This window comes from Dama dama, chromosome 2 (assembly GCF_033118175.1).
Source record: "Dama dama isolate Ldn47 chromosome 2, ASM3311817v1, whole genome shotgun sequence".
Taxonomy (NCBI): Eukaryota; Metazoa; Chordata; class Mammalia; order Artiodactyla; family Cervidae; genus Dama; species Dama dama.
In genome coordinates, this window is record NC_083682.1 from 3722652 (window position 1) to 3735454 (window position 12803).

Here is a 12803-nt window from a genome sequence, read left to right on the forward strand (position 1 = left end):
CTGGTTGCATCAGCCTTGGTCCTGCCATTTGTGAAACAGGACGATGAGACCCGCTGCAGGAAGAGGTTGAACCTGGAGGCGGGAGACCAGTTGGGGGCACTCACAGTTGCTGGACCCTGCTCAAAGTGCTTTGTACTTGCTGACCTACCGAGGCCCCCTCAAACTCCACTCTTCCACCCCTATTTGAGAGGTGAGGACATGAGGCACAGAGAGGTTGAGCAACTTGCCCCAGGTCACACAGCAAGGGCAATGCTGAAATAGGACAACCTGGTCCTGGAGGTCGTCTTGGCACCACGCAGCTGGTGCCTCTTCCAGCAAACTAGTGCCCTTGTCTGTTGACAGTACAGTCAGCTCAGAACCCACACAGCTACACATTTGACTGAAGAGTGATCCACCAACTCAGTCCTGGAGGTAGCACGTGTGTAATAATGAGTGAAGTCACTCAGTCGTGTCCGACTCTTTGCAACTCCATGGACTGTAGCCTGCCAGGCTCCTTCGTCCATGGGATTTTCCTGGCAAGGATACTGGAGTGGGTTGACATTTCCTTCTACAGGGGATCTTCCCAACCCAGGAATCGAACTGGGGTCTCCCACACTGCAGACTCTCTACCATCTGAGCCACCAGGGAGGCCTAACATATAATAGGGATATATTAATATATAATATAATAATAGGGATATTTAAAAGGATGATGAAAGAGGCTTTCACATTACAATGAAAATGCATGAGTGGTTTCTCTTTAAAAGAGCTGAGCAAGAGACTCCGTAACACAAAGCCGCAGTCAGCATGGCCAAACCTAATGGCTCTCCTGTTCGGGGGATCTTGTTCCTTTTCATTCCCCCTCATCCCACAGGAATTCTGCTGGAGCTGGCAGTTCAGGATGGGGCAGCAGCATAGCGTCTCCTGAGCAACCCCAGGGAAGCGGGTTCACCCACCATCTCAGTGGCTGTTCAACTCAGAATGGCCCTCTTCTGGCGTACAAAGATGCCGGCACATGGCTTCCCTTTGTTAGTGAAGGGTCAGCCCCACATCTCGGCCAAGCCTGACTGCAGGCTGACAGCTGGCTCCGGGGGTCGCAGGTTTGGCACCCAGGGTGAAGGCTCACGGCCACCTCTGGGGACTCGACCTCGTGGGTAGTGGCCATCCCCTCCCCAGACCCGTGGTGCGGCCTCCAGACTGAATGGGATCAGCGTGGTGAGCCTTGGCCTGCGTCCCTGACCACATTTCTAGGTGGTGTGTCTGTGTGAGCACGGAGATTTAAAACACTAGAGCGGACACTGAGCAGTCACCCTGGCAACCGCAGGGGACTGAGACATCGGGGACATGAACTGAGAAATAGGCAGGGAGCAGCCTCGCCTGGACTTTACGATCTAGTGAGTCCCCCCAAAAAGGAACGGGGTGGGGATGGGAGAGGACAGGGGATGGGAGAGGACACAGGGGGCGCAGCTGCTAAGCCCACTCACCTCCTCCTCCTCAAAGCCTGTGAGGTCCCAGCGGTAATTGAGCCGCATCTGTTTCCGCTTCCAGTGCTCCATGAAGGTGGCGGCTGAGGTCAGAGAGAACCAGGCGGTTAGGGGCTCAGAAGCCCCATGACACCAGGTGACATGAAAGCATTCTCCTCTCCTGCACCATTTATAGAGTGACGGCAACAAGTCCTGGACCAATATTAAACTGTTCAGTTCTCCCACTGACTCTGAAAGGCAGGGATGGTCTATCGCTCATTTTACAGACGAAAAAAATGGAGGTACAGGGCCCCTGAGTCCCGGGCAAGGTTACTCAGCCAGCCGGTAAGGGGCCTGGGCAGGATGGTCCCAGAACTTGTGTTAACCATTCTGCTCCATCGATCTTGGGGACCCCAAGTCACAGGAGGGGGTCCTGAGATCAGAAAGAGTGAAGGGTGAGCCAAGGCCACTCACTCAAGCTTCAAACCCCGACAGGTGTTCTGCCTGCTGAACTGTGTTCCGAGGTGCTACGTCCTGCTTCGTATCCCCAACAGAGTAAGCACAGTTCAAATGCCACCTCCTCCAGGAAGGCTCCCATCAATCCCCTCAGTGTCAGGAAAAAACCAACTCCTCCCGGAACCTTTCATGCTCATGGGGCCCATGCTACCTTCCATTATAATCCCTGTCCCATGTCCTGTGGCCTCTCTGGGGTGTGGGGGCGGGGATGGGGTCTCGTCCTCTGGGTCTTCCCTGGAAAGCCCAGTGTCTGGCACAAACAAGTGCCTTGAGGGAGCTCATTGAGTGCATAAAGGGCTTTTAAGAGCACACACTTGCAAATGGGGACAGCACTGACTGAATCATTCATCTTTAATGCTTCCATCCAACACAGGAAAGTCAGCAGAGTCTGGGTGTTGGAGGAATGACACAAGGGACCAGAAAGGTACCCGGAGCTCTGGATCCTTGAGCTGTTCTGTGGTAGGCACTGTTCAAAGAGCTGACACGTGAAGTATTCAGGTCAGTTCAGTTTAGTCACTCAGTCGTGTCTGACTCTTTGCGACCCCATGGACTGCAGCATGCCAGGCTTCCCTGTCCTTCACCATCTCCCAGAGTTTGCTCAAATTCACGTCTAATGAGTCGATGATGCCATCCAACTGTCTTGGCATTAATCTCATTTACATCTCACAGTGATCTTTGGAGGGAGGTGCTATAATGTCCCGCCTTTTACAGATGAGGAAACTGAAGCTCAGAGGAATTAAATGACCTGTATGATGAATGGTGGTGTCAAGACAGAAACGTAGCGAGAACTTCAGTGCAAATTCCCCGGTGTCATTCTTCACTAGGAAAGAATGTAGGCTTTGGACCTGGCAAAAAATGGGCCTGAATCTGACTCATTTCCTGGTTCAGAGAACATGCCCACCCATTAAGGTGAGGCGAGAACAGTTTTGCACGTATCTGCACATAATGGGTCCACTCAAGTATCAGCTACCACCCCAGCCAGGTCCAGCCAGGAGACAGGAACCTCTTAGGTCTTTTGGACTGGGGTAATTTCATCCTGGGACTTGGCCACATAGACAGTGGAAGAGCTGAGACAACAAGCAGGGGATGGTGAGACCACCCAGAGGTTAGCAACTGCAGGAAGCTGCTGCCAATTTAGGAGCGGTGGGACAATGGGAGCTGGTGTTACCAGGGCCAGACACTGGGGCTGCCCAGAGGAAGCTAGGATCACAGAGGGAGGGGCTTTCCAGTCGGAGTTAGAGCCACGCAGGGAAGGCAAAGCATCTGCCAAAGATGTTCCTGGAAGCACGGAGAGAGAAGGAGAAATACCCTGGTTTCTCCCTTCCTCATGCCTTTGGATCCCCATCGGGGCCTCTCATTGGCCGACAGCCTTCCAGGAAACGGGACAGCAAAGGAGCCTAGGAAATGTAGTTCCCTGAGACACAAGTGCACTCTCAGCAGAGGCATCAGGGTGTCGGGGACTCCAGGAGGAAGCATGCGGCCGGTGGGGCAGGCCCGTCAGCAGCCTCCCGAGAAGGAAGGTGTGAGGATGTTTCCTCGTGCCTCTCGGTGTGCCCTTGGCTCACTGCGGCGGAGGGCCCTACTAGGAGCCCATTCCCAAACCCCCACCGGTTCTGGAAGGCTTGCCTCTCCTTCACTGTGTTTTGACAGCTGTGTCTCTCTGGCTTCTGCCTGCACATGGCTGAGTGGGGGAGGAGGGCTGGCTCTCTGCTCAGCGGGGAGCCGGCCCGGTTACACCCCTTGTCCCCACCCTCCCGCATGCCTCCCCGTTCCCAGGCTCACTGACCCACACCTCTGCCTCCTAGACCTCCACTCCTTCCACTCACCAGCCTGCAGTGTGGTAACCCCCACCTTTTAATGAGGACTCGGCCTACACCATGCTCCATGCTAGTGACTTACTAACATCAAGAACCCTCAAAACAATGTGATGCACTAGAGAATGATTTCCACTCATACCTTTACACGTGAGGACAGAGGCTCAGAGGATTGTATGCTCTGCCCACAGTCAACTGCAGGATAATAGCAGGAGTGGGATTTGAACTGACTTCTACTTGACACCAGAGTCTACACTTAACCATGATATTGACTGACCTTCTGCATAGATATTTAATGTTCTTTAAAGGAGTAACAATTATAGTTGTAGTAAATCTGATGGTACATCAAAAGTTGTATTGCCACTTTATGGATGAAGAGATGAAGGCACAGACAGGTAAGTAATTTGCCCAAGGTCCTACAGTTAGGCAGCTGGTACGAAACCCAGGCATTCTTGCTAGAATGTTACTGTTAAATGTCTTAAGATAGATACAAAGGCTCTCTCCCAGGAGTATTTGTAGTTTGAGCAGGACCAAGGCTGGACCTGTGGTCACAACCTGGTGGCCAAGGAGATGGTGCATGGACAAGGCTTGTTGGCCTCAGCTATGTTTAAGAAATGCAGACATTTTATATTAATCATGAGCTTCCCGTTTCTCCTTTAAAAGTCTGAAGTCTCCTTAGCCAAGGCTTGGGCACGCCTTCTCCTCTGGGCAACAGACTGCACCATGCCCTATTGCCTTGGCAGGCTCCGTGGTGCTGAGTTTGTCACACTTGTGCTTTGGAACAAAGGGGCGGGGCTGTGATGTTCCGGCTCGGCCAGCAGCATGGGCAAGGGGAAGGCTCACACCAAGCTGGCGGCAGTCCCGAGATCTCAGTTCAGAATCAGGCATGGCGAGCAGTGTGAAAAACCACCTGCTACTGGGTTAGATCTGATAGACAGAGTGCCTGAAGAACTATGGACGGAGGTTCGTGACATTGTACAGGAGGCCGAGATCAAGACCATCTCCAAGAAAAAGAAATGCAAAAAGGCAAAATGGCTGTCTGAAGAGGCCTTACAAATAGCTATGAAAAGAAGAGAAGCAAAAGGCAAAGGAGAAAAGGAAAGGTATACCCATTTGAATGCAGAGTTCCAAAGAATAGCAAGGAGAGATAAGAAAGGCTTCCTCAGTGATCAATGCAAAGAAATAGAGGAAAACAACAGAATGGGAAAGACTAGAGTCTCTTCAAGAAAATTACAGATACCAAGGGAACATTTCATGCAAAGATGGGCTCAATTAAGGACAGAAATGGTATGAACCTAACAGAAGCAGAAGATATTAAGAAGAGGTGGCAAGAATACACAGAAGAACAATATAAAAAAGATCTTCACGACCTAGATAATCATGATGGTGTGATCACTCACGTAGAGCCAGATATCCTGGAATGTGAAGTCAAGTAGGCCTTAGGAAGCATCACTATGAACAAAGCTAGTGGAGGTGATGGAATTCCAGTTGAGCTATTTCAAATCCTAGAAGATGATGCTGTGAAAGTGCTACACTCAATATGCCAGCAAATTTGAAAAGTTCAGCAGTGGCCTCAGGACTGGAAAAGGTCAGTTTTCATTTCAATCCCAAAGAAAGGCAATGCCAAAGAATGCTCAAACTACTGCACAATTGCACTCATCTCACACGCTAGTAAAGTAATACTCAAAATTCTTCAAGCCAGACTTTAACAGTACATGAACCATGAACTTCCAGATGTTCAAGTTGGATTTAGAAAAGGCAGAGGAACCAGAGATTAAATTGCCAACATCCATTGGATCACTGAAAAAGCAAGAGAGTTCCAGAAAAACATCTACTTCTGCTTTACTGACTATGCCAAAGCCTTTGACTGTGTGGATCACAAAAAACTGGAAAATTCTTAAAGAGATGGGATTAAAAAAAAAAGAGAGATGGGATTATCAGACCACCTGACCTGCCTCTTGAGAAATTTGTATGCAGGTCAGGAAGCAACAGTAAGAACTGTACATGGAACAACAGACTGGTTCCAAATTGGAAAAGGCATACGTCAAGACTGTATATTGTCACCCTGCTTATTTAACTTGTATGCCGAGTACATCATGAAAAACGCTGGGCTGGATGAAGCACAAGCTGGAATCAAGATTGCAGGGAGAAATATCAATAACTTCAGATATGCAGATGACACCACCCTTATGGCAGAAAGTGAAGAACTAAAGAGCCTCTTGATGAAAGTGAAAGAGGAGAGTGAAAAAGTTGGCTTAAAACTCAACATTCAGAAAACTAAGATCATGGCATCTGGTCCCATCACTTAATGGCAAATACATGGGGAAACAGTGGAAATGGTGACAGACTTTATTTTTTGGGCTCCAAAATCACTGCAGATGGTGACTGCAGCCAGGAAATTAAAAGACGCTTGCTTCTTGGAAGAAAAGTTATGACCCTAGACAGCATATTAAAAAGCAGAGACATTACTTTGCCAACAAAGGTCCGTCTAGTCAAGGCTATGGTTTTTCTAGTAGTCATGTACGGATGTGAGAGTTGAACTATAAAGAAAGCTGAGTGCCGAAGAATTGATGCTTTTGAACTGTGGTGTTGGAGAAGACTCTTGAGAGTCCCTTGGACTGCAAGGAGATCCAACCAATCCATCCTAAAGGAGATCAGTCCTGAATATTCATTGGAAGGATTGATGCTGAAACTGAAACTCCAATGCTGTGGCCACCTGATGCGAAGAGCTGACTCATGTTGGGAAAGATTGAAGGCACGAGGAGAAGGGGATGACAGAGGATGAGACAGTTGGATGGCATCACCGATTCAATGGATATGAGTTTGAGTAAACTTTGGGAGTTGGTGATGGACGGGGAGGCCTGGTGTGCTGCGGTCCATGGGGTCGCAAAGAGTCGGACATGACTCTTTGACTGAAGAGTGACTGAGTGACTGAGTGAAGAGTCACATGAGTGACTGAACTGAACTGGGCTGGGCTGGGCTGGGCAGAGGCGGGAAGGAGAGCCCTTCCTTTGCAGCTGTGTCCCTGCATCCCTCTCTCACTACAGCAGCTGTGTGGATACCTGTGGGTCCTGCTGAGCTCTCATCCCTTCCTTTCGAGGGGCCCAATGATGGTTCTCCAAATCACACAGACGTAACTTGATGTCTGTTATGGTGCTGGGTGAGCTGGGGGGCCTCCTTGCATCCAGCCTGCGAGCCCTTTGCACAGATGGGCAAACTGAGCCCCCGAGGAGTCAGGCGATTGGTTAATACACAGCAGAAACCTGGGTCTAGGACGTCTCCCCGCAAGATTGGCCGGGATGAGGGGCGTGACTTCCCACCCACATGAGCACAAACCATGTGCCAAACGTGGTCAAAGATACCAAAGACAAGAAGAGAGGCCCTCGACCCCAGGAGCCATACAAAGGGGCCGAGGAGACAAGTTCCCTTCCCTAAATCCAAGCCCAGAAGGCAGTGCCACAGAAAAGACAAGCAGTGAAGAGCGAACCCAGGCCAGGGTGCAAGCAGGTGGCTGAGTTTCTTCCTTCAAACATGTTTTAGTGAGAAGCATTAGGTAAAACACATTCTTGTAGAGGAGCCCAGAGGTGGCAGGTGAGCGACGGATCCTGGATCTACCCTGGGTAGAAGCAGGTGTGGGCTTGGCCCGGGACCACCCCCACCCGCCGGCCTGTTTCCGTGTGTGTGCCATGGGCTTGATAACAGTGCCCACTGTGGGGCCTTGGGTGGGCATCCACGTGCTGGGGGCTGAACAGAGGAGAGGCCCTATGACCCAGCTCACCTGCAGGATCTCACCACCTTTCATTAAGATGCTGACACAGGGTTGGTCCTGTATATACAAAGCATCCAGACTATTTACAGACACATCCGTCACAGAGGCAGAAAGCAGACTGGTGGCTGTCGGGGTGGGGGCAAGGGGAGGAGGACAGACTGCTCAATGGGCACTGGGTGTCCACCTGGGGGGGTGCTGGTGAGGATGGCTTGGTGTGGGGAGGGTGCTAAATGCTGCTGCACAGTGCACTTAAGACAGTTAATTTACATCATGTGAACTTCACCTCAGTTAAAAAACAAAACACAGAACGACGGGTACAGATCCTGCTTATATGTTTAAATTCCCTGCCATACGCTGGGGCTGCAGAGAAAATGGACCAGAAAGACACACCCGCCTGGTTACAAGGGGTAGGGGCAAGCTGTCCGTTTCCTCCAGGGGTTCTCAGGCTGTGGGCTGTATTAGAACCCCCGCGGCAGGGGCTGCTGAAGTACAGACTCCGGGCACCACGCTGACCCAGAGCTTGCAGCCTGTGCGAGCTTTGTGGCTGGCCCAGTGCACACGCGCCCGCACGCACTGACCGACCCTGACCGACCCGCCCTCTGCCCTTCCTTCCATCCGCCTCTCTGCCCGGCAGGTGAGCTGTCAGTCCGCGCTCCAGCTACCCCCGGTCTCTGGTTCGGCTCTTCTCCCAGGCCGCATTCCATCCCATCTCCCCTGGGCCCTGCTTGAACTGTCCAAGCTGCCTTCACTCCGAGGCCTAACCCTAATTCCCCAGTTTCTGGGCGCCTCCTCGGCTGGCTGCTGGCCTCTCTTTCTGAGACCTTCCTCCCCTGAAGCATGGCTACTGACGCATGGCACGATCTTGGACGCGTCATTAAAGGCTCCTGGTTCCGCCCTCCCACTGTCTTTTTTTTTTTGTAGGATATTTCTTCTTTTTTTTGGCTGTGCCTTGTGGCATGTGGAATCTAGTTCCCCCACCAGGGATTGAACCCACACCGCCTGCAGTGGCAGCCCAGTTTTAACCACTGGACCACCAGGGAAGTCCCCTACCCATTGTCTTCTGTTGGAACATCAAGGCCGCTCAAGCTGCCGTGGGAATCTCAGAGGCCATGGAGGGAAGGCTCTGGCCAAGGGCGAGTGCTTCTGCAGCCGCCCAGAGAACGGCCCCGTTTCCCCTGTGAGGCCCAAGCTCCTTGTGGGCCAGGGGGGTCTCGACTCCTGAACCTGGACCAGGCACTCCTGAGCCATGATGGCGCCGGGGCAGGCAGGGCGCGCCCTTCTTAAAGTGCAGTCCCTGAGAGCAGAGAACAGCTTCACCAACCTCTGGCTCCAGACAGTGCACGTTCTCCACATGTGGAGAGCAGGGATGGGTCTCCTCAGGCTGCAGGGACCAGGCAATGGTGTGAACCTGCCTGTCAGCCCACAGGGGAGCTGAAGCTCCAGCCCGCACAAAGGCCCTGACCCTTCATGGTCTCACTGACTCTACTTATTTATCCCCTGAACAAGTGTCCGCTCACGAACCCACTGCTGGCCTTTGAATTCCAGCAGAGATTAAGTCTCTCTCTGTCCCTGCCCCGCTCGGGTGACTCAGCCGGTGACCTGCCAACTGCATTCAGAGCCTCGGGCGCGCAGACCCCGGGAGGGGTTTCAACCACACCTGTCATTCCACTGACGCTGGGACCATCTCTCTACAGCGCCTTGCAGCCGGGCTCAAATCCAATAACCCCCTTTGTTCTGCCTGGAACTGACAAGCCTTGAAAACCCCATTATTATGCTATAATTTCAGAAAATTGATCCTGGTGCGAACAGCTAAATGGAGCTCAAAGTTGCTTCGTCTTGACACCTTACTGGAGGTTTTGACATGCTATAAAACCCAGGCATTGGAGCGCTCAGCCAAAGTGCAGGGTTCCAGGACCAGCGGGTTGCCCCCTCGGGCAAGCCAGACCCCATGGAAACAGCGGCCACAGCGACTCCTGGGGCGCTGACCCAGCCCTGCTAAGGGCAGAAACAGGTTTGGGGTTGCTCTCTGTCACGGAGTGAGAAGAAATGTTCACAGCTGGAGGACAGGAAAAGAAAGGACACAGTGGGAGAAGAAACACCAGTGGGAAAATGATCCTTTAGAGGGTAATGAACAAGTAATTGAATAAGGGATTAAAAAAAATCCTACTCAACAATGGCAAGCTTGCTGCTAATTACACTTGACAGCAAGTGTGAAAGGACTGGGGACAGAGGGACTGTGTCTCCTCCACCCTGCGGGCAGGGGCGGGGAGTCAGCGGGCACCTCTCAGCCCAGCAGGCCCTTTCCTGTTGATTCTGTCTTGATTTATAATAAGCTCCTCTTTCCCTAAGTGCTTCCTGGGAGCAGTTTGGCTTTTTTGCTCCCCCCACCACCCCCAAAACGGGAACATGTAGACTGAACTTGCCCTTGACAGACAGGCACCTTTGTGGTTTCCCACAGCGGAAGTGGAGCTGGAGGAAGGGGGGTAGACGGTGGAAGCACAGACACCCCCATTTCCCTGTATCTTGGATAGAGGAGGATGCAGCCGTCTGTGTTTCTCCCAAGGACAGGGCTGCTGGTGAGGGCTGGCCGGCACCTTTGAGGGTGAGAGGTGGCACCGCTTTGCGCACAGTACATGCTCAATAAACAAGCATGGCATGAGCAAGCTGGCTTCATGGAGAGAGTGCACAAAATCCAACCAGCTCCTTGCCATGCTGGTGGGCTGAGCAGCATTGCTGCCTGCCTGCCCCTCACCACTGGCTCGTGGTAAATCTCTGCTTCCCCAGGAGGGCATGGAAGGGGCGTGGAAGATGTTTGGACAGAGAGGTGAGACCACGGCACTAGCTTGGGCTACGGAGGCAGGCGGGCCAGGGCATGGATCTGTCGTGTCTGTTACGAATCTGTTAGCTGTGTGATCTTGGGCAAGTCACTTAACCTCTCTGTGCTCCCATGTCCTCATCAGAGAATAACAGGGTTTCTCTCCAGGGCTGTTGTGGGGACCAGTGAACTCTGTGTGAACCTCTGGAGAGGGAAGGGAGTTTGTCTGCCTGGAGGGAAGCTAGTCACCTGGAGAGAATGAATTTAAGGTCATCCTGCCGGGAATAAGGGCACACATTAGCCACAGCTGGTTAGTACCACTGGCAATGGGAGTGGAGCCCAGGGGTCACATATATGAGACTGGGGAGCCAGATTGCTGGGATTCAAGGTCTTGCCTCTTCCCCTTTAAAAATTTTTTTTTGGTCATGCTGCACCACACGGCAAGTGGGATCCTGGTTCCCAACCACGGATTGAACCTGTGCCCCTGCGTTGGAAGCAGAGTCTTAACCACTGGACTGCGAGAGAAGTCCCTTGCCTCTGCCTCTTGTTAGCTTGTGTCACCCTGGGAAAGTTGCATCAATGGTTTATCTGCTAAATGAAGGAGCAGAGTCTGCTTTCCTCTAAGAGTCACTGGGAGAATGAATGAGTCTCCATACACAAGAGGCTCAGAACAGTGCCCGACAAACAGTAGCACCAGCCAGCTGAAGCCAGTGTTCTTTTCTGAAGGAGATGAAGGGACACAGTTCACAGAGGCCTCCCAGGCACGAGGTGAGAGGTTAGATCTGAGCTCCAGTCTCACAGGGTCTATCTAGGCTGTTCTCACATTTCCAAAAAGCAAGCGGTCACCAATTGGCTGTAACAGCTAGCACAACGTGACAAGTAGCACCAGGCCCAGCCCTAAGACATCACAAGGCGTGACTCATGCGACATTCCCAACCGCTCCCTGAGGTGGGTTGGATTACTAGCTCCATTTTACGAATGGAGAACCCGGGGCCCGGAGAGGTGAAGCGACCTGCCTGAGGTCACACAGCTGTTAGGTGACAGAGCTGAGATTTGAACCTGAGTCTGGCCCAGTGGCTGGTGCTGTTACCCAGTGATGAGCCATCCTGGCACACAGCCAACCTAGCTGGGCATTGAGTTGGACCAAACCACCCAGCCCGCAGCTGCGAAGCTGGGCTCCACTGTGGGCCTGCTGCAGGGTCAGCCGCCCCATCCTGGAGCGGGGGAACTGGGAGATTTTGTGCTCAGCTAGGAGGTTCTCCAGCCTCAGCTCAGGCTCAGTGGAGCCCCACTTTCCTCATCTGTGAAATGGAGACAACTTCTCAGCTGCGGGGATGCAGTGGAATGAAGGACAAGGAGCATCAGGCACCATGTCAGACACAGACACATCAGCTCAGTGACTGATGGCCATCAATCCTACATTTATAGTCAGACTGATCCCAGAATTAATCATCAGAACTAGGATGTGGGGCCAGGAATATTCTATTAAGCCACCTTGAGCCACACACAAGACATCACTTCCCCATGTTCTGTAGCAGCCTTGGCAAGGAGTCCTCCAACCTCAGCTTGATTGCTTCCTAGAACAAGGTGCTCACCACCTGTCAACCCAGCCTGGTCCAGCACTCTCTGTTGGAAATCTCTCCCTTGCACTGAGTTGGTGACCTGTGACTCTCATTCTCGGCCTTGTTGGGAGGACCATCTTGCATCATGATGACTGAGTTCACGGTGAAGCTATGCTTGGAGTTCCCCAGAGCCTGGGGGAGGGGCGGTTCTGCTATGAGCCTGGGGGAGGGATGGTTCTGATATCTCTATTATCTGAGTGTCCACGGGCTACAGGCCACTGCTGAGCCAGTGAGGGAGGGACAAGTCTCACCCTAGCTTCCTCCCAAACAACCAGGGCACTAACTAACGGGGTCTTCTCAGGCTCAGGGTGACCACACAGGAAGGCGCTCTGAAGACCACGCTCATCCTGTGGGTGCAGCACCCAGCCGTTCTCGGCAGGTGACAGGGAAGGTGTGTGACACGCTAGGATTCACTGAAACGTGGGCAGTGGCCAGAATCCAACCGAGCTCTCAGGGCTCCTGGAGCAAGACCACCCCTGAGGCTGACCGTGGAAGGTCATTCTTGAGGTTGGTAATGGGGTGATTAGTGTCCAAATGGCTCATGACTTAATCAGCTCCTAGGCTCTCAGCTGAAGCGAGCTCTGATCAGAGGAGGAGATGTTTGCAGAGGAGAAGGACAGAGAGCCGGTAAGCCACGTGCTGCCCAGAGATGCTTGCAGAGGTGGATGTGTCTGGGCTGCAGCAGGTGGATAGCAGGCAGGGGACCCTCTGGGCCACAGGTCATGACCAGGTGGGCAGGATGCAGGGTGATGCTCATGTGGTATGGGGGGGCTGTCATTTGTACCCCTCGACCTCCAAGTGACACTTGCTTGGCCAAGCCCAAGGC

The 12803-nt window shown here is 52.5% G+C and overlaps 1 protein-coding gene across 1 annotated transcript in view; it reads right to left on the reverse strand.

The window, feature by feature from the left end:
- Positions 1 to 12803, reverse strand: part of ANO1 (anoctamin 1) — a 168849-nt gene that overhangs the window by 31868 nt on the left and 124178 nt on the right. The window contains exon 14 of the mRNA XM_061161710.1: positions 1463 to 1545. Coding sequence (XP_061017693.1) covers positions 1463 to 1545 — 83 coding nt within the window. The remainder of the gene's footprint in view (positions 1 to 1462; positions 1546 to 12803) is intronic.